General features: G+C 38.9%; 1 protein-coding gene across 2 annotated transcripts in view; it reads right to left on the reverse strand.

The window, feature by feature from the left end:
* Positions 1-26,052, reverse strand: part of NPAS3 (neuronal PAS domain protein 3) — an 893,587-nt gene that overhangs the window by 232,744 nt on the left and 634,791 nt on the right. For both annotated transcript variants that reach the window (XM_090271856.1, XM_090271857.1), the window contains one exon: positions 21,329-21,418. In XM_090271856.1, coding sequence (XP_090127982.1) covers positions 21,329-21,418 — 90 coding nt within the window. The remainder of the gene's footprint in view (positions 1-21,328; positions 21,419-26,052) is intronic.

The following is a 26,052-nucleotide window of genomic DNA, read 5'->3' on the forward strand; positions in this document are numbered from 1 at the left end:
TTTTAATTTTTCAAAAATGTTATAAAACAGTAATAAGCATAAAGCAAACATATGGAAGTATAAATCTATAGGGAAGTTTATCTGAGAAAATACACATAAAATGTTTACAATATATTTTTCTAAATGGATGTGATTTTTTCTCTCCTTTTTGTTAGCCTATAGTGCTTGAGTTATTGTTATAGTATGATACTTTTGTAATTCAAAACATATTTTTAATTAAAAGACTTGCCAGAGTATAAATTAATTACCTCATGTGTAAATTATAACACAAATTTTCACTTCACTAAAATGAGCACTGTCCCCTTTTCACCTCTGAAATATTAGCTTCATTCAACACCTTTGGCTAGGACTTGAAGTGAAGGGATAATACATTTTTCTTTATTCTGACATGCATTTCCATTAATTAAGTGCTTTCTCTCGCGTTCATCAACAGTAAACTTTGGGTAAGTTTTTCTTACCAATTTTAAACAGTTCTGCATGGCCAATTTTCAGGTCTGTCAAGAAAAGCCAAGACTAATATCCCAGTGTCATGTTTATAGCCATCTGTGTAGCCACAAAATCAGGTTTGGACAGCTTTTATCTTGCTAAGGTTCACCTATTTTGATGTGTGGATGAATATTTAGGTTTAGAAGCATAAATGTAGTAACATCTTTGGTGGGGGGAGGGAATAGTCAGCTTCCATAAAACTAGGTCCTCCAAGTATTGATGGGAAGTAATTAAAACAAGGTGAGTCTTTTCGGGGGCGGGGGCAAATAAAACCAACAGAATAAAACAAAAGTAGTCCTACTAGGCCAGAGTTGGAGCTTCCCACAGATAAGAATAAGATTTTTAAGTAAGGAAACTTGGAGTGAGCTGATCCATTTTGTTTTATAGTTGTACAGATGATTTCCTCACATGTAAGGAAATGAGGCGGCAGGCAGCCACTCCGGGCTCTGCACTGCCCGCGGACTGAGGGCACTACCCTAGCTGAAGTCTGTAGGCTGAGGTAGACCAGATGCAAAAGTCTCTCCACCATTTAAAGCCCAGAGGTCACTGTTAGGCCTTTCAAATATATCTGCCATATGGCCTCACTCAGTTCCCCAATAATTATTTCCCTCTCCCCGTCCTGCCCTGGAGTCAACTTAGAAGGAAATCATTAAGCATAGGATTAAGTTCACAGTAAGCAATGATTTGTTTTTTAAATCTAATATATCTGAGATACCAGTTTTTATATCACACTTTTGGAATCTTCTTCCTTATGCCCAATGAATAAAGAAGGAATTGGTTCTCTGAAATTTCTATCCAGGAAGCTGGCTTCTCTGACTCCTAATTGCCTTATGTGTAAACCCCATTAGCATTTCTCTAGTTTGTCCTGTGCCCAAATCCTATCATATGTTAAATATATAAAGAATTGTTACTAATGATAGCAAGTGGGTTTATAAACAATAACAATGTGACTACAGCTTTAAGACTAGCAAATAAAAAAGGTTTAGTATTTTATGATTGACAAAGGGATTTTAGTAAAATGGTTCCTCTACCAAGCACAAAAATACAACTTAAAATTAATAATGAATGCCTGGAATAAAATGGAAGATCCATACGGTAAATCAACAGGATAGCAAACATCCAGATGTTCTGAAACGTCCGTATTACTGCTTGAACTTTTCCATTTTTCCTCAATGTTCGGTATCATGTACACACCACAGGAGCTTTACTTTTAATTTTGGCAGCTTTCAAAAAATTCAAGGAAAGCATTTCATTACATTATTTATTTTGGATACTTCTAGATTGAGACTAACTTCTTCATCTTTTTATTCCCCACAGGATTATGGAGTAGACATCTAATACATACTGGTTGAGTGAGGGGGAAAAAAGGTCACTCATAATTAAATGCACAACTGAATAGGGAAACTATTTCTAAGTAGGACAATTCCATTATTAGTAATAGCATATCTCTGAATTCAGGAGTACATTCATTCTGAATCCTTCATTCCATGCATCCATATTTCATTAATCTTTATCATCTCTCATTATAATATATAGAGAGCCTGAGTAATTATTCTTGTTTTACAGGTGAAAATACTGAGGAACTGAGATATGGAATATGTCAAGTTACATACTGAGATTTTGTAGATCATTCAACAGTCTAGCCCAAATCATCCAGGAAAATAGAATGCTTCTCTGAGTGAAAGGTGTATTATTTAGACCCAAAAGAGGTTTATTCCTGTATTCATTTATTCATTTGGGTCTGGGGTCTGAATAACTGAGGTGTGTGAATAAGGGACTTACATTTGAGACACACCCTGGGATCCCTCCACTTTTCTACCAGAGAGGTTCCCGCTCTCGTTCTAGCTGGTACTGAATACTCTGGATAAAATGGGGACGATAGTGGAATCTACCTCATCAAATTATGGTTGGTAGAATATACCTCACAGGATTGTTGTGGCTATGCACTGAGAAATTAGGTATAGACAGTTTAGTGTAGTTCCTGGTACATACCATTTGCTTGAACAGACATAACTTACTATTATATTTAATGCTAATTCTTCTAGCATTGAGCCTGGAATGTAGTCTATTCTTGATAAATATAAGTTTATCCCCACTTTTTGCCATGTAGATACTGATAAAGTTTGAACTCCCTCCATTATTTTAATGTGTTGTTCTGTGAGGAAGGATAACTCTGTTTTTAACCCCACCCCACCTCTGGTTTCATTAGATGATGAGTAGACTGGGCAAGGAAAAACCAGTCTTCCTAAACTACAGGTAATCCTAGCCATGATCTCCTTAGTCCACTAAAGTAAAAGACTGAAGTTCAGAATTGATTTTTCCATTAGGAAACCCCTGATTGCAGGATTATTTATATGAGCAAAATACTCTATGGAAGTTGAAAGACATTCATCCAGTCAGTCTATCAGTCAATAAATATTTATTTAGTGCCCACAAAAATGTAGGATAGATTATTAGCCCCATTGGCTGAATCCCTGAGTGAGCAGAAGATGAGTATCAGTAGTCCAACTGACATGTAAGGTGGAAAGAAAAAGAAAGAGTGAGTTTAGAACTCCCAAAACAGCAAAGAGAGCTGTGGGTAGTAATTTCTTTTAGAAATAACTGGAAAGAACATGCTGACCCATCACACTGTCTAAGGCCCAGAAGTGAATTTCAAACTCCGTGTGGTGTGTTGTAAATTGGCACAAAGCTGAGAGACACTGCATCGGAGATCAAAAAAGGGTTGTGTGTGGCCACAAAGGGTCTTTTTATATGCCTTTGGCATTTGGGAAGGATTTATCTGCCTATTCTACTTGTACAGGTCCCTGCAAGTACAGGCTTGGAATTTTAAGCTGTCCCGAGGACTATGGCTCAGGACCTGCACAAACATTTTTGTTCATCAGTGTTTTAATTTCCTTATCCCTAAAAGGAGTACATCTGTTTGGGGGCTGGGTTGTTGGTAGCAAGGCAGCCTTCTCTACTCCCTATGTCGGTGTAGAGGAGAGAGAGCATCAGGTCACTCTCAGGTGAGCCCCTCCCTGCCCTTCCCCAGCAGGAGAACGAAGTCTCCGCATTGGCTGAGTGCCTCTGCTGAGAAAGGAAGCGGAGCTGAGGCACAGCCATGAGGCAGAGTACTGGGTTACCACTGACTGGCTCTGTGACCTTGGCCATTCACTGCTTGTAATTTCAGTTTCTGAATCTGGCAACTGGGCATAAAATCCTCATATTTAGCCTTGCAGATTATTGTGACCATCCAATGAGAGATAAAGGAATGTGTTCTGAAACCTCCCTTTCTGGAGACCCAAGGGCCTACCTGTGGTGGTCTGCATCTGGCTACTAAGGATAAAACAAATGTGAAAAGCACACACTCCACCTCACAAACCCCAGGAACCAGCACCAGAGTTGGGAAGAATGGGTTTGTATTTTTTATATTGGTGGTCTGAGGAGATGAGGATAATTTCCAGAATAAGGGTTTGTGAAAAAGTAACAGGCATTAAGTGTGCTGGGAAAAACAAAACAAAACAAAACAAAACAAAACAAAACAAAAAAACAGCCCCTGCTTGCCATCAGGGGATTGCTTCGCTTCGGTTGTGCATGACTTTAGTTGAAGAACACCTTTCCTACAATGCTATTTGGTGCCAGGCTATATCTGAATGTCCCACCAGAAGTTTCAGCAGCTGCTGTATCTTTTCTCATTGCGACAAGTAAAGATTTAACTCCTGGCTTTGAAGAGCTGGTTCAGCTGACACTTGTTTTTTAAGGAAGATTAATCTGAAACCTATTTTTCCCCAACCCACTTGTCCATTCCCACATCTCTTACAGAGGGAAAGATTCAGAAGGGGGCGATTTTAGACTTAACTTTTTTGCTGAATTTCTCCAAGGGCTTGCTTTCTGTGCTGTATTTGAATAAACACGGTACAATAATGCATGCGACTTCAAGAGAGATACCTGGGGATCAGGTAAGAATGCCTTGCCAATGGCAGGAGATTCTCAATGCAGTGTTTCACTGTAGATTTGTATTAGAAGAGGGCATTTTAAGGTGGCCCTTTCTGATCATTATGTTTTTTTTTTTTAAAAAAAAGGTGAATAAAGGTGAACATTTGAAACCTGGGCAAAGACCCTGCAGGCAAGAGCGTTTCAATTTTTTGTTTTATTTATTGAGATCTCCCTCTTCTTTACTTAATGAACAGAGCCAAGTTATTTTGCACTGCCACCAAGCAGGAGCTTTTTAAATGATTCAGGGAAGTATAGCTTTCATTTAGGTTTGTGCCCTCCAGTCTGTTTATACTGGTCGATACACTTGTCTGAAAAATATAATGGATTAGCACATCACTCAACAAGCTAGTCAGAAGGCAAGCTCAAGGCGACAGACACCAAAAAGTAAATTACAGGCAGTAGTAGGGGTAGGCCATGCCCAGAGCTAGGAAACAGCGTATCAGCACAAAACCTGTATTCTCTGAGAATGGTGGTGGAACCGAAGGGATGAAAAATTTACACTCAGATATAATAAAACAATCAGCTCTACCAATTCACATGGTACTATAAACTCAGTGCTTTATGGCACTGGGTGTGAAGGCAACCTGGCTCTCACAACATCCCACACATTAGAACCTCAGCTGGAAACAGACACGGATGGCATTTGTTTCATTTAATGGGCCCACTTCTGCAAGCCGGCGTATATCATGGCTTACTTTACGCATTCCATTTAAATATTTGTAAAATGCCAGTTTGCTACAGGTTTTACTGGGCAACCCAAAGGTTGAGGTGGGCTACAAGGGCTGTGTGTGTGGGGGGGTGTGTGTGCTAAAAACAACATATTTATTCCTGCTTAGTTTTCTCTGTTTCTCCACTCTCTCCTTATTTACTTCCTTCTACTCACGTTTTCTTTTTAAAAAAATTTTATTGTTTTTCCATTACAGTTGTCCCATTTCCCCCCCATGCTCCCCTCCCCCAACACACACACACACTCCCACAGTCAGTCCCCACCCTGTTGTCCATGTCCGGAGTCCTTTATACTCATTTCTTTCTCATCAAACAAAAAAAGAGTATCGAGACACATTCTCAAATCTTCAATTTGTATTTTCTACGTCATCTACTTTGACATGAACCAAATCATCACTATGGCAGCTGTAAGTCTAGTTATCACTGTTGAGGTTTTCTAGTATTTTATAATCAGTGACAAAAAGGACAATTAAAAATAGATATTAAAAGCCCCAAGGGTTTTTGACTTTTATCATAAAATAAATCCCAAGTAACAAAACATATCACTTCCCTTACCAAGTGCCACTGGAGGACAATAATGCTCTCAGACATTGTATCTCCACAAGAATATTCTTTTTAACATGTATGTACTCATTGTATGGAGAGAGAGACGAACAGAGAAAGAATGTGGGAGCCTCAGTATTCAAAGAGAACATTAAGGACCATTGGAAAACCTACAAATTCAAAGAGAAACTTGGGCTGCTTACATGTGATTTACAGTGAACAGAAAAAGAAGCAAAGATGGGATTTTAAAGTTAAAAATATTACTGACAGCCTCAGTTCCTGTTCCCTTTCCCCTCCCCCAGCCTGCTTGCAGCTGCCTGGGAAAAAGCGATATTTTGTGAAGGGAGTTTCCCTATAAAACAGCCCCCTCCTTCCCTAGGAGTCTGGAGGTGGAGCCACTCACTGCACGGCTCCCAGCCTGCTTGATAATTCCCTCAATAAACTTTTTTTCTGCTTGCTGCGTCTTGATGGTTCTCTGAGTGAGTCTGTTCTTACAATTACAGAAAGTACTTCCTCCACTTTCTTTCTTTTCTATATATTATCAGATGTTCATAGAGTACAATCCTTGAATCTTGGATTCAGATATTCTTAGTGGAGTTGATCATCAATTAATAATTTGAAAGTCAGAGGCAGCAGGCTGCATTCTGTTGTCTAAAAAGCTACATTGAATGGTAGTAGTTAATTGCCCCAGGCATTCATTCACAGTTGAATCTGTTACCCCACCCCAGGATGTCCTAGGGCTTTTGTCTCAAGGGCAGTGTCTCCAACAGGTTTGGCAGAGAAGGGAATTATCCTGGCCTGAGCCTGTGACTGGTCTTTCTGGCTCCCATAGTTCCTCATGCATCACTGCTGCAGTATGTGTCTGTGGGCTGCACCCTCATTTGGAGGGAGTGAAGCCGGCGGATCAGTGGAGCAGAAGTAACTACATAGTCTTCTTCTGGCCTCACCTGGTAGAGACACCATGAACTCCTTCAAAACTGCTCTCTCTCTTTCCCTTACTTCCACCTTGCCTGCAGAAGAGCAAGAGATATTCCTATTTATTTCCCAGGTTCATGCTTTTCACACTATTAAATTTACCCTTTTGAGACCTGGGTCCAAAGCTGATCTCTGCCTTGAATCTTTAATAGATCTTTTCCTACATGCCCAACTACTCGACCTACTGTTAAAGTCATCCAATCTGAAAAATGAGATCCATCAATCTATGTCTCCCTCAAACTACTATTCACCCTCCCCTTACCCTACCCACCTCTTTACCCCTAAACTGCTCGAAGAGGGACCAAAACTCACTGAATGCACTCAACAACCCACTTGCATTTTGGCTTCAGCCTTCACTGCTGCTACTGATTATATTTCAATTACTGACAATCTTCTAACCCGTGGATGCAATGACTTAGTTCTAGCCTCATAATATCATAACTTTTGGACATGTGGCCACATCGTTTCTGAAAAAAAAAATCTCCTTTTCTTTGATTTTTCCTAATGACAACTTCTGCAGTTCTTCTTAAGGAGGAGACGCTCCAGGTCACTTACAGATCATTTGGGTTTCCTCTCACACACAGCTTTCTCTTCCTTGGCAGGTCAGTACACTGGATCTTTCCAGGGCTGCCTTCCTAGTGCCCCTTCTTCCTCCTTCTGGAAATGCAAATTCCCCTTGGTCGCTTCACCTACCACCTTTGCCTCCATGTATTATCAGTATGCTAACCACTTCCCGACCCGAGCCTCTGAACCCAGCCCCTCTGTGAGCTCTGAGGCCCGTTTAGTCAACAGATTCCCATAAGCTTCTCCAATGCCACATCGCTAAATAGGAACTAAGTTTTAAAACTGCACTTCCTCCTGCTTTTCAGCACAGTTGATCAGTCAGAAAGGCATTGATCTTACCCGAAAAAGCCCTCTCAAATCCATCTCCGTCTCTTTATTTGTACTTGTGTGTCCTATTGCAATTCTTTTTTAAAAATCTCTTCCCTGGACTACTTATTGGAGATTTAATATGGCATATATCTTCCATTCTTTTTACCAGATTTTGTTTTCTGAAGCACAAATTTCCTATTTCACATTTCCCTTGAAAACATTTTATGGCTTCCTAGGGTCTAAAAAAGAAAGTCCACGGTCTTTACCCTCTTCTGACACCCCCTCCAGCCTGGCCCAGTCCTCACCTCCCAGACTGGCCTGACTTTGTGAATACGCCTCCCTCTGCCTGGAATACCACCTTCCCCTTTTCCACATGAAAAATGCCCATTAAGGCCTGACCTAAACATCATTTCTTTGGTAAATCCTTTGCAAAGTTCTCCAGGCAGAGTCACTCATCCACATTCTCTATTTCTGTGGTTTGCAGTATGCATCTTCCTCTTATCCTTTAAAAAAAAATTTTTTTGTAGTGCATCTCTCTGTGACATTCATTGTTCGTTAAATTATTTCAGATAGGCTATGTATAGGTCACTGGACCTGGTTACCATCTCTATGGCATCTCGAAGACACTGGGGGCAGGAACTACACCTTAGTTATTAATAGCCTCAGTTTCTAGCAGTTTTTGGCACAGGTAGTTCACTTAGTATTGGTTAAATGCTGGCGTGTGTGAACGCGCATCAAATGTGTGGCAAATATCATGGGTATCCTGCGCTTAGACCCTTATTTTTGATTACTGGGCTCTATTGAATCTTGGGATATTTTTAATAATGTTGAACAGGAGAGTTTTGAGATGTATCAATGCAACTTCAGTGATGTTTTCTGAAGTTTGTTTCTATGTACTGGCATTGTGAGAATAACTGTTTTATGGTTCTGAGCAAGATGCTTAATTGCTCCAAGCCTCAGTTTTTCTTAATCCATAAACCTTAAATAATTCTACTTGTTAATTACCTAAAACTTCCCAGAGGCAGCTAGCAATAATATTTTACAGTGTTGTTCCTTGGAGAAAAGTGGGGTGGGTTTAGATGCTAGCATTGGCACCTCCTAGTTGGATGACCTTGGGCAAGATATTTAACCTTCCCGAGTCTCAGTTTGCTTATCTATAGAAAATGAGGATAGTAATTGTACCTAACAATAGTTAGGATTAGAAACTTCAATGGTCACAAAATGCTCAGAACAATGCTTGGCACACAGTAAAGGCTTAATAAATGTTAGGTATAATGATCATTCATTGTGAGGCAATAAAGACAAACAGAAAAAAGTAATAGGAGTACTTCACAGAGAAGGCAGCAGGAACACACAAGTCAATCACATGGATAACAATACCTTAGAATTGTTTAGAATTCTATACATTTTCAATGTGTACTTTTCAGATTCTCAGACACCCTATGAAAGGTTTGAGAAATGCAATAAACACGAATTGACTAAGTTTAAATGTCTAGAGTCAGTAAAATCAGTACTTATTCTCAAAAATGAAATACCCTTGTTAAAAAGCAAGTCAGTCTGTTCTTTGTATTAGCCCAGCATCAAAGGGTAACGACGAGGTATCTGGGAGAACTACAGTTATTGACATCACTGACCTATAAACATATCCCTTCAGCATGATATACAGCACTTCAGTACCCTTGTTTTTATGTAATTGCTATTACCAAGGCCTTTCAATTTCAAGTGCTCAAATGAGAGCAATTCATATTTCAGATAATCTGCCAACGAGGAAAACTAATTTCAAAATATTTGATCATAAAAGTTGTCCTCAGCTTCTACAGAGATAATTTAGTCAAATAATATCAGATAATCTGAAAGCAGTCTTAGCAGGAAATTGCTAGGGACTCCATCTAAGAGGCCTCCATTTGCACTTATATAAATGTACTGAAAGTCTAGGAGACTTTGACAGCCTGCCATATGTGATTTCATTCCATAGCCTACCTACTTTACCATCAAAAGTTATATCCTTTGAAGCATTGCCAGAATTACTTTACCCCAGCAGATATGCTAGATGTGCCCTTTAAAAGCCATATCATTTCTTTTCTACTCTGACTAGTTCAGGGTAGCATCTGCTCAACTAAATTCCTTTGAAGGTTAAAAATAAAATAGCCGACTTCTCGCAGGCTCCCCTCCCCCACCCTACCCGAGTGCTTATGATAAAATGTCCGGTGCGGAATGAATTTCAGAGAGCGCACATTTTTAAAGAAGAAGGAGCCTGAGAAATCGCCCCTTCATTTCACACTCAAGAAAAATTAAGATCCAGGCTTCTTGAAGGTCACCGGCCTGATTCATCGCAGAGGGAAGAGCGGAACCAGGTCTCCTGGATCCCAGTTCAGAGCGCTTTCTTTTGCTTCTCCCAAGACAGAATGTCTAATAGACAAAAGCATCAAACCAGAAACCAACAAAAGACACACCGCCCGTGCAGTGTCTTAATTTTACAAACAGAAAACGAGTGCTTGGATTTCAGCTCCAGGAAAACATTTGCTTTTTGAGAAATAGTCACACTTGGCACCCTGTCTCCTCAGCGCTGCTGACAGTTGCAGTCAGTTATTACACTGTTGTGACTTGGAAGCTGATGCCCCCAAACAGATCAAAATTAGTAACATCGTGATTCAGGATTGTCTATTTTCCCCTCAGCTTGCTAATCTATGCTTCTTTTATAATTATTTTAAAAGGCACTATCTGATTTCCTGAGTACCGCCCCAGGTGTTCTCAGTGATAATGAATGGATAAACATATCATCCAGTGTCACGGAGCAGTTGTGACATTTTAGAAACATCTTCAGTTTAACTCTTCTCATTTCCATGTAGTATGTTACACCCAGGTTACAGGCCTGTGTTTTTACTAAAGAGCTGAATGAGTTCCAGTAATTGCATGATTTACTTGTCTGCTCAAGTGAAAAGGTTTTGAAATGTAGTGAAATGGCACCGTCCTTTCTTGGTCTTTGAAAACCCCGTGATGTCAATTTTAATTAATGAACTGGAAAAATTATGTTTTTTTTTTCTTTTTTTTCCCCAATTTCAGGGGATTAGTTCCCAGTCTCACCTCTTATTCTCCTCGAATTTTTATGTTTTGTCCTGAGGGATGTGCGGACTTCTGTAATTGACACGGATATGCAGACGGGACCTCATAAGCACGCCAGACTCTGCTGCACAGCAGTGTGAAGTGATCCTGGACTAACAGCCTGCGCATGTGCGTCCCTCAGCCAGATGACCAGGTTGCAAACAACATTCCCACCACAGTTGGTGACTGAGGCTGAGGAGCTCCCCATGCTTACTAGGAGCGGTAAGTCCTGCTTGCTCGTAAAACAAAGTTGTCTGCCAACAGAACCTCAATTTCCACATTGTCATTTCTGATTGAAATTAAAATGGAATGTTTCTGAACACTTCAATTTTTGTGCCTCTCCCTTTCCTTCACCCCCTTTTGATTTTGTCAAGTAGATAAGGAATCTATTTAAAAGCAAGAAATGAACTCACCACTTAAAGGAACACTTCATAACATAAGTAACCTTTATTTAGTCATTTTGCAATTTTGCTAGCCTTAACACTTCTTACAACAAAGCAAACCTATACATTTCCAGGGAAAGGTCCAGATCCTATTTACTGCTACCACTCCTGCTCTGGAATCATTTCTCACCATCTCCCCTATATATAGACAAGTACATATTTTGTGCAAATGTGTTTTAAGCTCCAAAAAGTATCAAGTTGAACAATTAGGGATTTGTTAACCAGATCTAAGCATCTCATAAAGTACAGTTGGAACAGACACTTGAAAGGCAAGGCAAATTATAGAATGATAATAAAACTCAGAGTTCATAAAGCCATCTCCTGTGTGTATGCTCCTCACAGACTTAGCTCTTTCCTGATTGAGATTGAGAAGCAATTTTCTATTGTTTCCCTGGCAAAACATTGCTAAAAGGGATTGCCTGTGGTTCTAAAATAATGCTTCTTTGGAGGAGAGAGGCCCAAAGGGAGATGGCTGCACAAAGCTTGCTTCACCAAAACCTAGAAGAAGAGCTAAGTGGCACCTATGATTCTCTGACATACAAATGCTCTGTAACTAACATACTTCTGAGATCCACCAAATGCCACACTTGGCACACAGAGGTGTTCTTTTGTCACCTCTGCTAAGGGCCTTAACTTGTCCTGTACGCATTCAATCTCAAACCACCATTTCCTTCCCAGGGGAATCTTCTTTCCGCATACATTCTCTTGCTTTCAAAAAGTTGGCATAGTTATTGAAAGTAATAGATTCAATCTGCCAGCACATTAAAAATTAACGGCATCAGAGGAAGTTTTTGTTTTATTATTGAATCTGGTACATTTGCAATTGTAGGAGGCTAGAAGGGAGAGGACATGCCCAAAGGAAACCTAATTTGTTGTTTTAGTGAATCATTTTGGAAGTTATTTATACCAGTAAACAAAAATGCAGTAGGTACAAAAAATTGATAAAGAAACCAATTTATATATTTACACATGCATATAGGCATGTACATCTACATCACTGGAACAAAGACTATTCGTCTCTCTAAAGATGACTATTTGGGAAAAAGAGATTGTATCTTTGGACTGTCATCCAAAGTGGACAGAGGGAATAAGAAGGATAAAAAGCCACAGGGCATTTGCTATCTCAAACCAGCATTGATTTTCAGGTTATCAGCCTACTTCTAGAACTTATGCAAAAAACTGAAGTCAATTTCCTTATTATATTCCAGCTGAAATTATTGCCATGTTACTCCTGACTTGAAAACCATGTCTTCTCATGTAAGAGCTAAAACCCAATATAGATTGAATGTGTGTGTGTGTAGAAATGAAATTTGGATTTCACATGAATTTAATGATTTTATGACCTCCTTCCCAGGAGGTCAAGTTATTTCTTATTCTTCATATGAGTGGTTTGCATTCGCTCATCACTCTGATAGGGTCCAGGCTAACTGAGGAAGGCTAGCTGGCTCAAGTGTAAAGGTATTATTTTGCATATGTTGCCTGTATAAGCACCACATTATAGACAGAAATTATCTTACTTTCCAACTTTGCATAATAAAATAAGCCATTAAATTAATACCATATAGAAAATACTGCTTGTCAGGCAAAGAAATGTACATTGCATTCCAGAAAACCAGGGACATTACATTGCCAATGCCTGTATGAATAATACATGGGTTAATTCAAAAAACACCGTTTCATTATTTAAAAATGAATAAATTACAGACTTAGAATGATGACTAAATTTTCTTCTCCATCTTACTTTTGCTCAGTGCTCACTTCAAAAATGAATATAAAAATACCATTTTATTCACACAAATCAAATAAGCTACTTCCTCAAAAAGTATTTTTTTCTGACTTTAGATTTCCTGATCCCATACAAAGTAGACACTCCATTTCCTTTTTTTCTCATGATCATATTAACCCTAGAAATTAAGGAGCGATGTGAAAGGTCTTTAAATTATATGTTTGAAATTGGTGAGCCTATCTTTTATTGTCTTGTGATCTGTGTTCCGTGTAACTAGAAAAGTCCCTTTGCACACAGACTTTGTGTGTTTTAGCCTCAGTGCCGGGTAAAATACGTACAAAGAAATAAATAAGAAGAATATAATGCTCACGTATAATGGCGCACACTTCTTTTGTTTTCTTTCAGAGATTTTAGTTTACTCTGAAAGGCCTGTTGAAAACCAGTCCCACCTGGGGACTGATGAAAACATGGAAGAGAAAGAAATACACCAGTAATCAGAAATTAATTTGGAGTTAAAATAAGTAAAACAGCCTTGTGCAGTGCATTTAGGCTGAGCATCAAGTGACAGCCGGCAGATTATTCTCCCGATTTCTAATGCTGGAAATTCGGATGGCATTTACTAGCATAACCTTTCAACTCTAAGCACATCAATAGAGGCCGACAGTGGCTTGAAATATGATTCCTTGCAGATAGCAGATCCTCATTCATCTGACTGTGCTGCTCTGTGCTCCATTGCACAAACAGCGTCTCACCCACTTCTGAGAGGACACTAATAAAAAAGGCATCAATTTTCAGCTCTAGTACTACTGTGATCTCTTTATATGTTCGACATCCAACATTAAATTAAAATGCTGTTATAAATCCTACTTTCTGAATCTGGAATGAGTGTTGGGTTTTTGTCGCATGAGACTGCAGCAAATCTTGTCAAAAGCAAGGAAGCACGTCTTGTTCACACAGAATTAATGTTGTGGATGAAAGAAGGAGGTAAAAGGGGTTGAATATGGTGAACTGAGGGTGTCAAAGCCAGTGGGGACTGGAGCTTCAGGGTGCCACACCAGGCAGGGTATTTGCTGCTTTCAAGAAGTGGCTAATCAAGAATTGTAATTATCCACGACAAGCTGTGTGCAGGCAGAGATGACTGATAAAAAGACAGGCACGCACACACATCCATATATATGAACAGGAAAAATTTAAGCATAAAGAAATGGTTAATTATTTCTCTCCAGCAGAAAAATGTCTTCTAAACACCAGTGGTGCTGACGAAGCCTGCCAGATTGCCTCAGATCTCTGCAACAGAGGCTGCCCCCGGGATGCAAAGCCCGATGGCAGAGGGTGACTTGCTATTTGGGCCTTATGTCAGTATTACATAATTTTAAAGTTATATGAGAAACATCTAGTATCACTGGATGGTGAAGGAACAACAGTCTCAGAAACTAAAGTGCATGGATTAAAGCAGTTTTAGAAGCTTTCTGTGTGAAGATTGCAGGGGAGGAAAGAAAAAGAAAAACCTTGCAAGTACAAGGAAGAAAGAAACTGATTAGCTTTTTCCATTTTGCTGAAGATGGGAAAGCACTCTAGGAGAACATTCTGGAATTTTTCTACTTTTCCTGATCAAAAGATTCCTGCTAATGCAGGTTATCACCTGGAACTATGTGAACTAAAAGGTAATAAGGGCTTCAACAAAGACACAGAGCGCAGAGCTGTGGTGTTCTTCTGCCTGGCTCATTCATAATTATGGATGAAATAAAGAGGCGTGTTCGCCTATTTGCAAGGGTGGGGTGGAAGGGAAAGGCGGGGAGAGTGAGCAGGTCAATATCTGGATCGAACAGAGGAACTTTCTCCCCCAAGGATCCTGCTGGGAGGAACCTTGACATGCACAAAGTCAGAACGTAGACAAAGTTGCCCTGGTGAGAACGATAAGGTCACCCGTGGGATTGCTAAGATTATCTCTGTCAAGCACTCGGACAGCATGCAGTCAAATGATGCATCATGCAGTCATTTTCGGGGGGGGGGAGGGATCAATTTCTTCACCAGGTCGCTATTTGCTTTTCAAAGTGCCCTTGTAGGCCTTCGCCACCAAGCATTTATCAATTTAAATGTTGTAAATTGATAATGTGCCACTGTGCCTTGTGCTGTTTCTGAATTATTCTGATACTTATATTTTCTCGATAGTCTCTAAACCCTCAGAGCTTCCACATTCAAAAGGGCATTTTTCTTTGTTATGCCCAGAAGTGATGAACTTTTTATGATTAGTACAGGAGAGAAATGGGGAGTAGCCAGGGAGAAAAAAACAAACATATAAGCAGATAATGATATATTTTCTTTTTTAAAAAAGTAAGGTATGCCTACTCAAAAGCCTTTAAAGGGGGGGGGGGGTGCATAGCAATATTTGAGAGCTACATGTGTTTATTTATTGAAGGAACCTAGTTATCCTGGTGTCACGAGTATTTAAAACAACAACTGAAAAAAATGCTGACACTTGGCTCCATTATTTAAACCCTCTGCTGTGTTAGGAACATCCCTTTCTTTTTGCCTTTATATTGTACTTATTTAGGATGTGATGATGCCAGACAAGAGCAATAACTTGTATGGAAAGCAAATGTCTGCTCCCCCCCCCCCCTCACTAAGGAAATATACATATGTTTTACAGTCATGGAAGTGAGAGAATTAACCACACACTAACCTCAACTTGATTTGCATTGAAAAACAGAGAGAAGAAGAGTTGAGGGCTGCACTTTGGAAAAGCAAAAGAAAGACATGGCAGTTGCAAAGCATCTTTAACCTCCACTGATTTATTGGCCCTCAGCCAAGTTATCAGGGGAATCTAATTCTTCTTTATTATTCAAATAAACCACATTTGGCACCATAGTTCCCTTACAGAATAGCTTCACAAATAGACTAAGCTCTGTCATTTATTTGACCTTGTACTTGTATGCTGTAGCTATAATTTTATTTGTCATTCTATATAACAAATGCAGAGAAATCTAAAATATGGAGATGAACAACAGGATGGGAAAGGAGTTTATGGTAAATATATCTGCATGGCTTAAAAAAAAGACCAAATTTAAAACAACCATTTACCCTTTTCACCTTCACCTCTATTAGCTTTTATATCTGCAGCCACCCTGCCCCTTTCCCTTTCAGCAAGCAGCCTTGAATCAAGCTAATTTGTAACCTGGTCTGCAGTTACCTTTTGGCTGGCTTACAACAGCAAGAAAGTATCTTTTACCATGACGCGGATTTAAGAAGAGACCGGAAGTGACTCATAGGCAAGCTGAGTGTAATTCAAGAGAGGGCTTCACTGGCTGCAGGGTATACCTAACGGTATCACAATGGGAAAAATCTGTTAATTTCCCAGTTTGATCTAATTACCCCCCCCTTTTTTTTCATTTTGCACTGCTCCCCCCGCCCCTTTTGGCTTATTTCCACAATTCCTCTCCCCTCTGATGGCTGTCAGTCTGTTCTCTATGAGTCTGCTTCTATCTTGTTAGTTTTTTTTCATTAGGTTCCACATATGAGTGAAATCATATCATACTTGCCTTTCTCTGACTGGCTTGTTTCAAGTAGCATGATGTTCTCCAGGTCTCTCCATGCTGTTGCAAAGGGTAAAACTTTATTCTTTCTTATGGCCAAGTAGTATTCCGTTGTGTAAATGTACCACAGGTTTTCTTTCTTTCTTTTTTTGTTTTTAATCCATTCATCTACTGATGGGCACTTGGGCTGCTTCCCAATCTTAGGTATTGTAAATAACATTGCAATGAACATAGCAGTGCTTATATTCTTTCAAATTAGTTTTGGGTTTCTTTGCATATATTTCCAGAAGTGGAATTGCTGGGTCATAATGCAGTTCCATTTTTAATTTTTTGAGGTTTCTCCATACTGCTTTCCATTCTGGCTGCACCCATCTGCATTCTCACCAACAGTGCACAAAGTTTCCCTTTTCTCTGCATATTTTTAAAGAGGGCTCTCTGTTAACTTGAAAACATTTTGCTGGCCTAGGGGTACATCAGAATCATCATCTCTAACTTTACTTTCAAGAAAAAATGTTTTCAGGGCTATGAGTCTTATTTTTTATCCTCTCGTTAACTAAGACCCATGTCCTCTGTCTCTGGCAGCTATAATGTTAAATTTATGATCAGTATTTAAAAGAAAATGCAGAATTTGTGTGTGGAATAGTGAAAGCTGATTTAGAAGCACAGAAACCATCAAACTAGTCAATGTTATTTTAAGTCTTAGATGCCAGAACATAACTCTCAAAATAATCTTTGGCACACCAACAGCTGAGGGGTGAGGGGAGTCTTCTGCCTGCCTATGAGATTTGCAATATGTATGTGTTTGTTATACAGGTCATTATAGCTTTGCTTTAAATGTGGACTCCAATGGAAGCAAATCAATACATATAATCCACATATTATCCCCTACCAAAATTGTATTTGAGATTTATTTTTCTCTTTTTGGTCCAGAAAACTTCTCTTTCCTTAAGAAGTGATGCTTCCTTATTTTTGATGGTTAGCTATATTGCCTTTCTTGCTTTGGCTAACAGGACACTCATAGCTAAATTTGAAGCTTTATTAGACCATTTATATCCCTTCTTGATAGCCTCTATTGTGTTTTCCTATTCTGTAGTGAAAGATTACCTACCTATATCCTTTTTCCTTATACACTAGTTTTATTGTGCTATTATTTTTTCCATTGTTTATGTTTATGTAAGCTATTTCCTTTGTAGGAAGAGGAGGATATAGGCCAACAAATATTTCTCTAAGCTGCTTTAAATCGTATATCAAACTAGAAATGCTTTTTATTTACCATATAAAGTCTCTTTTGGGTTCTTGGTGATTAAGCCTCTTCTAAGTTGAAAGAGATTTCATTAAAGCTGGGTACATATCATTGCTACATTTTCAGTGTTAGAATATCTACTGTTTTCTTCCCTCATTTTCACTCCTGCCTGTTCCATTACAGCTAGAGAGCAGAGTTGTGCTTAACAGCTATGAAGGCCATAACCAGGTATAAGAAATCATTTAATCTCCATGTAAACCGAACTCAGCATCGACATTTAGGGGCCTTCCTTTAAGATAAGGCCTCATGGTGAGTCACTGGAAATCATTTTACTGAGGGAAGCAAATCAACAGTACATAATTCTACAACCTGAAACATCTTGGATGTTAGGTTAAATATGTATCTCTGGCAAAGTCAAAGGGCTGCTGAAGACGTTCAGACATCATCATGGATCCTTCATTCCCATCATCATGACAATATGAAAATACTTTAAAGAAAAGAATTGGCGTGTGCAGACACACACACACACACACACACACACACACACACACACACACCCCACACACACACACCCCCGGGCACCAGGAGTTGCTGCACTCAGTGGAGTGTACAGGAAAAATCCTCTCTGGCCATCTCTATATTCCTGCTACACAACAGAGCTCAGTAGAAGTTTCTCTACTTAGTTTTCTCATGAGCCATAAAAGAATACTAATTCTTTCTTGAACATAAGCCATTTTAAATCCACCATATTTATTTACATGTTGGAAGAAAATAAAACTGAGGAATGACTATCTTGAGAGTTAAACGTGCAGACAGAACTGTACTCTAACACACTGCCGTGCTGACAATATTCCTCAATTATTTCAGTCAAAGCCTTTGGTGATACCGTTCCATGTTGTCTGTATTTCATGAAACTATTTTAAAAGGAAAGGAGGAACCATAACTTTATTTGTTCCCCTGATTGTCTAGAATTTGAAGGAATAACCACTAAGCCAAGTTTTAGGAGAAAAGTAGAGCATTTGGTTTGAATTTAATTAAGGATGTGTATGTAAAAGATTAAGTAATTAATGAATTACTTTGAGTATATTTTAAATTATATGTCACCATAAGCACCCCACATTCCCACACCTGAAGATGTCATTGCAGGAACTTGGGAAAGGTTGTCTCAGGAACCCTAATTACCCAATAAGGACTTAGAACGTTAACTGGGTTGGAAATCCCTTCCCAAAGTTTTAGCATACCCTTTTTCCCTCTCATCCTTTGGTCATTTAAAAGCATATCATGCTCTTAACAGCTTCTTTTCATGTTAACTAAGAACTATTCTTAAACTTTAGTTCTGAACTGTAAACACATACAGTGATACATGCAAAACTCACTCACTTTCTGATGACTACCCTTCATCATTTCAGCTGCCTAAAGCCTCCAAAGAATGACCTCCGTCTGATCCCTCAGAGCCTCGTCCAGCATACTTGACTGTTTCTGGCAACACTGGACACACCCACACTGAGGGCATCAGCACACCAGGCCAGCATCTGCCCGGAGGAAGTCCAGATGTTGACTAGACATATGCATTTTAAAACCCATCACATACAAGCAGGGAGGGGTTGCCTGGGAGTTACCGGCTACTGTGCCATGTCTACGCACCAACTCTGTTCTGCAGAAACCTTGATGGTCTTACTCAGATTTTAGGACAAGATTGACTTAATGTTATGGTGGAGAAGCAATGAAATCAACTGCTTTTAAGGAGAAACCAGCACAGGGTTAAAGCCAAATTTTTCTTGAACAGATGATATTTCAGATGGCCACACAATTCCAGATGCATCAATTTCCTTGAAAATCCAATCCATATATGTGCATATGCTGTGCTGGCAGGAGGACTGACTGAAATGGCCAAAACCCAAGAGCTAATATTCTTTTGGCCAGAATAATGCAATTATTATTTTCCTAGCTATCAGTCTAAGCATACAGAGCCATCTGTTATGCAAAGCAAACATACACATCTCAATTACAGAAAATGCAGTTGCCTTGACAGAATTTGGATTACACCACTAACCAGGGCTGTAAAATGTGTTTTGAGCTAGTATATAATGGATGCTTTTCAGGAGTTCCCTAATTAGCATTTACCTGCTTAAACTAATTATTCATCCTTCTTCTTCACTGGCTGATTAAACTTTGTTGGGTAGTCTGCATAAAACAGATGAATATGGGCATTGCAGAACAACAAACAGTGGCGTTCCTGGTTTTATACGGCATTATCATGGCGGCACACTAATTTCAAAATTGGAGATTCCCAATTCTAGGTCTCAGACAGATTAAGACAAGGCTTAAATTCTATTAAAGGCAATTACAAACCCAGAGCTTTCAATGAGATGCAAGAATACTGAGTTAACAATAGCTCAGTTTCTATCATTTGGTTTGTTGAAGTCCACATAAAATAGAATTACTATCTATACACCATAGCGAATAGCTCGCATGCTCTTCAAGGAAGAGTTAATGGACCCTTGCTTGGACTCTCAACAGTAAATAATCAAATTTGGCAGTGTTTCTCCTCCTCCCCAGCCTTCCTCAAATGCCAAATATCTCTCTTTATTATTTCCTAATGTCTTTCTTGATTTAGCTATTACCAAACAAACTCACTAACAGCCAAAAGTTTCCAGCCACACTAGAGGCCTCCTTAGAGCGGTGCCAACTTTCAGAAGCAACGAGTCTGGGGTGGATCCTGCTTAAGAAAAGACAAATCTTATCTCCATCTTTAGCTCCAAGGGGCAACTGAATGAGAAGTAGATTATCCAACTTGGCAGATCATCACACACACACACACAAAATCACTCCCACCCAGGCTGCGCTTTCCTTCTGCCAAACCGCCAGATGAAAAGGGTCAAACTCAGCCAATCGCCTCTATGGGCACAAATATCCAGATGTTCAGCGTTTTAATGGAGAAAACATCTGGATAATTAGTTGGATTGCAAACTTTTCTTCAGGATATTTTGGCCTTCTTTAGACACAGGCTGTGCCTTGGAATCCAATGGAAGTAAAAACTTTGTGTTCCAGGGGAATATCGAAAACTAACGTCTAGGATTTTGCCCCTTGCCCCATCTGCCTTCATTTTCTTTCCTTTTAACCTCTAACAGACACATGTGAGTCATGAAATTGCAAATAATAAAAGCCTATATAAGTTTATGAAGTTGTCTTTCAACATTAAGAAGCATTTGCAAAGGCAGTGAAATATTTCCTTGCTGGAACCGTCCCTGCAACACATTTTAATGGTCTCTTTCAGCATTTCTTGACTCCAAGTGACTCCCTGTCACTGTGTCAGCTCCCAGGATGATGCAGGGCACTCCATAAACATCCAGTAATAGGGCACAAGGGAGGCGCTATACGTGTGTCCCTCTCCTACTGGGCACAGAGGTTTGAAAGTTCAAAACAACCAAGGAAGAAACTTTCATCTGTTCTCAATAAATTAATAATGATCCTTGGGGGGTGGTGGTGAGGAGGGGGACTCAAGTTTTTGAGCACAAGTTTATTCTGAACGTTCCAAACTGACATACCATTTTTCCACTGACTATGTGAGAATAGTCAGGAAGAGCCATCAAAGAATAACTTCGGTGATTCATGCTAAACAGAATATCCACTAAGGAAGGAAAAGCATGAGGCTCAAGGAGCCTTCACAGTTGCCACCAAGAATCTAAATAGTTTTACTTACTTGTGAGAGGCCTAGGTAGATGGAGACAGTTTCGGAAATGTACAAAAACTTTCCTTCTTGATTTAGTGCAAATACAAAGCCATCCAGGGACTGCAGAAAAAATAAATATATATGTTAATAAACATGTATGATGGAGCTTTAGTTAGTAGAAATCTGATACAAGACAGCACATATCAAATTAAAGAGCTTCTTTTTCTCTTTGTGTTTAACAAAAGTTATAAGATCTCTTAGCATTGCATGAACAAATTAAAAGTCTGGGTTAAGATTTCAAATTTTCCTTCATTTCAATGACTTTCTTATATCTTTGTCGTTTTGATCAAGATACATTACATTCATCTTTAAAATTAGGTCATGCTGATTTTATAAAATGTTGCCTTTATTTTTTGGGATTCAGTAGTTACTGAGATTAAACCAGCAAGATTCTCCATTTAATAGCTGAATAGGAATGGAAATTGTAATGAAATGAGAGAGAAAAAGGTTCCTATATGAAGAGCAAGTAAAATCACCATTTGAGCCACAATGGACATCAATTATTTGTTAATTAATAAAGAATTATGCCCTCCCCATTCAGTGCCTAAAGTGTTAGAACTAGTAGGAAAAGTCAGTACATTGTGGGTGAACATTTACAGGCTGAGGCTGTACAAGCTGTCATCCTTTTTTGCAAAACTCTGTATTAAAGTTTTAGTGTGCTAGTTTTACTTTCTATTATGACTCCTGAAATGGAAACAAAATGGGGGAGGGGGGAAGGAGGATATTACATATCACTTGTAACTCTTGAAACCTTCATTCACTCTTTAAATGAAGGGTTACATTTTCACTTTGATAAATGGTGTAAATCATCAAGAACTCCAAGTGCAATGCACCACTCACACCGAGCATAGATTTGTTCCAAATTCTTGTAATCCAAGTACACTTTATATGTTCCATTGTCCTCATGTTTTTTGTTTTGCTTTATGTATTTATTTTCAACCAGGCAGACTGTACAAAAACTGCCTGCATGGGGAAAGAACCTTGAAAGATTAGGGGTATTTATAGAAGCTGTGGATTCGGAAGTATAGGAAACCCACAGAGGGAACAAGATAAGTGGCAACGCTGAATCAATGACATAATTCTTAAATATTAAAATGTGGAAGAAGAATCTAATATTTAATTAGAAAAATGTACTGCCTCATATCTCAGCAATAATTTCAGTCTCCTAAAATACTGATGGGGGCGGGGGAGAGCTATATATGTATATATGTATCTATGCATCCTGGAATAAATGTGTGTATATATTTATATGTATATATGAAATGCAAATTCCATGCTTCCTAATTTTTTTTTTTATAGCCCTGCTGTTCAGAAACTGTGGTTAGCACCCAACCTTTTCCTCTGATCTAGTGGGTCCTAAAAACAATTCAAAAGTCACATTGTATTGTTCCATGTAAAAGCAAATTACATGATAAACAAACATTTGGCTAAGATAGTACAATAATAATAGCTTAAATTTATTAAGCAATATGTGCTCAGCAGTTTGCATGTATTGTCTTTTAATTTTCACAAGTACCATTTGAGGTAATTATATTATTATCTACATTTTGCATATGAGGAAATTGAGGCTTAGCAAAGTTAGGCAACATGCCTGTCCCTGGTAAGTGGTAGAGCTGGGATTAGAAAGCTGACAGTCTCAATAACTATGCTGTCTTCCCCTAAAAACACAGACTCTCTAATTGGTATGTGTATATTAATGAAAAAATTAATTGCACAGCATTTCTGAAGTAAAAATATTTATATTAAGAGGCAGCTTATTATTTCTTAAAGTTAACCGCTTGTTTTTGAATGATTTGTTCAAATGATAGAATCCTCTCAGTAGTAGTAGGAAGGAAATGGAATCACAAGAGTGTTCATAAGTCACTTCCACAATAGGTTACCTGTCCACCTCTGCTCTATAATGCACCTCCTAGAACCAGCATTGGGACAGGGAACAAAATATTACCAAAGACAACTGGGCTCCTTAGCTTTGACAAAACCGCCACTCTCCCCACCCTGCCCCTGCCCACCAGGTGAGATCAACCTTTCAGACTTAAAAGAGTACAGCACAGTGGAACTTTATTTAAACCAGTGCAAAAGGGAGAGAAGTTGCTTTTGCAGAAGTTTGGAAAGGCTCTCATTCAACATGTTCTCACCTCAAATAAGCTGTCTCCTGAGGACGACTCATGAGGACTATGACTCTGCCCCATGGAGAAGAGGGCCTGGTTATGTTTTTCATTCAACCTAATAGCCATGGCCTGTGTAAGCCATTTTCTCAAACCTCAAAATGCCATGGTCAGATTAGCAGGACACACAGGGAACGATCACAAGAGTGTCTATGGGAACAAGTGACAACGGAAAGGCTGACTGAGAGCAGGCATAGAGATAACCTGTAGTCTAAGTCCTCATTTCACAGGTGAGGAAACTGAGGCACAGAGAGGCTAAGTGGCTGGACAAGATCATACAGCTAGCTAGTGGTAGAGCCAGGATGAAATCTGCTGCACTCCATTACTATTGTTTAAGTACTGCATGACCCTGGTTGCCTTACTCAGCTTCCAAGGAGACTGAATTTCTCAACAGTGGGGCAATGTCTTATTCAACCAGCACCTGACAACTGGTCAACCAAGGCTTAGTAAATCCTCTTCTACCTCCAAAGCCAATGCTCTTTCCCTTATATCACACATGCTAGAATGACCAAGAAGGATGGCAATTATTTTCTCCAGGAGGTCTGTTTCCAGAACTATTAGATTATTTGCAGATTCTGATGCCACAGATGTCTAACATAGCCTGGAATATCTTCTGACATTTAGAAGATCAGAATTAGACTGGATTCTTTAAAGTCTTCCAAAACACTGAGTGCTATTTGCCATCAACATACATTCTTTACTGTTTCACTAAAAGGTATTATGGATTCTTAACATTAGGTTCATATCTCATGTATTTACTAAAATACCAGAGGAGGTCTGGACACCATAGCAGGGGAAAGGAATATCTGGAGGCTAAACATCTGACGCTATTAAGCAGCGGCGATCTAAAGACTGGCCAGTTTTCCTTGGCAAAAACAGAGGCTTCAACACATGTTCTAATTTCCTGGTGAGATTAAAATGAGTCTCCATCTACATGACACAAAGCATCCAGTCAGTTCAATTAAAAATAACAGCCAATTTGGGGAAAACAACTAGTCAGATTAGTTGTTTGTTATCAGAGATAAACAAAATTGGTTAGCTAAATTTTCACTTTTATGCTCATCTAGCACTTCCATCAATTATATCTATTGTGTGAAATGGATGTCTGTAACTCAGGTTACATTACCTTGCAAATAAAGAATGGGCTATGAAACCAGGTCTAAAGTGGATTGGCAAGGTTGCTCTTTACAAAGCCTTTACCTTCTCATTCAGGGTGACCCTTGTCTATAGGGAGCTGTATTTTGCTGCTTAGAAAAGTTTCAAGAGTAGCATCCATATTGGTTTGATGTGGTTCAAATTTTAACAGGTGGGAGTAGGAAAGAAACATTCAATCAGTTAGTCCTGGAAATTAAATGTGATTGATCTGAAAGTTCTGTGGAATTTTTTAAAAATTTGAATCAAGAAAGCTACTCTATACCAAGCTGTTTCAATCACTGCAGGCTAGTTTTTAATTTTTTTAAAAAACTGCCCACTGTTTTCAACAGGCGCCAATTAAGATTCTGGGGTCAAAGGGTTAATTACATCTTCTTACTCAGTATGTAGAATTTTCTGATTATTAACTAAGGTTGGATTAAGATGAAAAAGAACCTACATAAATGTTAATGCTAGTCCCTCCTTAAGAAGATTTATTATAAAGCCATGCTGAAATCTATCTGCTTTCCTCAAAGCAGATGGAGAACAAAATCTTAGAAGAAACAGTAAAACAGACGTTTTAAAGTCATGCAAGTAGCTGATTTATCAAGACGATTTTCTTATTACTTACTAACACCAGTTCTAAGCCATCACAATAGGGCTGATAGGAGATTTCCTTTGTCACATTTCAGTAAGTCCATGAGGTACACATGCAGAAGCGAGGCTTGGAAACAGAAGTCAGGAGCTACAACACCTCTGAATAATAATGCCTGTAATTATAATTTATATCCCCTGACATAAGTGCAACATATAAAGGGTAAGGAAGAGTTTCTTTAACCCCCAAAGCTGAGTGCCTCTAACAGTATTTGTCAAACGATGAGGTTATTTCCTTGCAGGTTATGAAACTAACTATAGCTTAATAATGGAAGGTATACTAATGTTTAATGCATTGTGCTAAATGAATTTGTATTTGTCAAAGTAGTTTGTCTCTGCTTTCTTTTCTTCCTGCATCTTCCGCTGCAGCCAAATTTCAGAGTGAAACCTTACTGTGGTGCCCTTATAGAGACAACGCTCATGTATATCACCACTGTGAAATTACTGGTTCTTTCTTCTATATTCCAAAGCAGAAGAGAAAAAAAAAAATCACCCCTAACTCTTTTCCTGTGACCTAACTCCAGTTAGAGTGAAGAATTACCAGTAGGCTAGGTTATTTTAATGACAGATTATTTTAAACTAAGCCTTCACCATCTGTTCCACCCCCTAATTATGAATGCAAAAAGAACATATTTCACAATTACATCAGTAAAAAAGTAAGATATACGTGATTTAAATGCATGCATGCGCTCCATGTCCAATGCACCATGCATCTGTGATGTTCTTCTAATTCAGTCTTAGACT

The sequence above is a fragment of the Furipterus horrens genome, unplaced genomic scaffold (assembly GCF_987537825.1).
Source record: "Furipterus horrens unplaced genomic scaffold, mFurHor1.1.pri manual_scaffold_3, whole genome shotgun sequence".
NCBI classification, from domain to species: Eukaryota; Metazoa; Chordata; class Mammalia; order Chiroptera; family Furipteridae; genus Furipterus; species Furipterus horrens.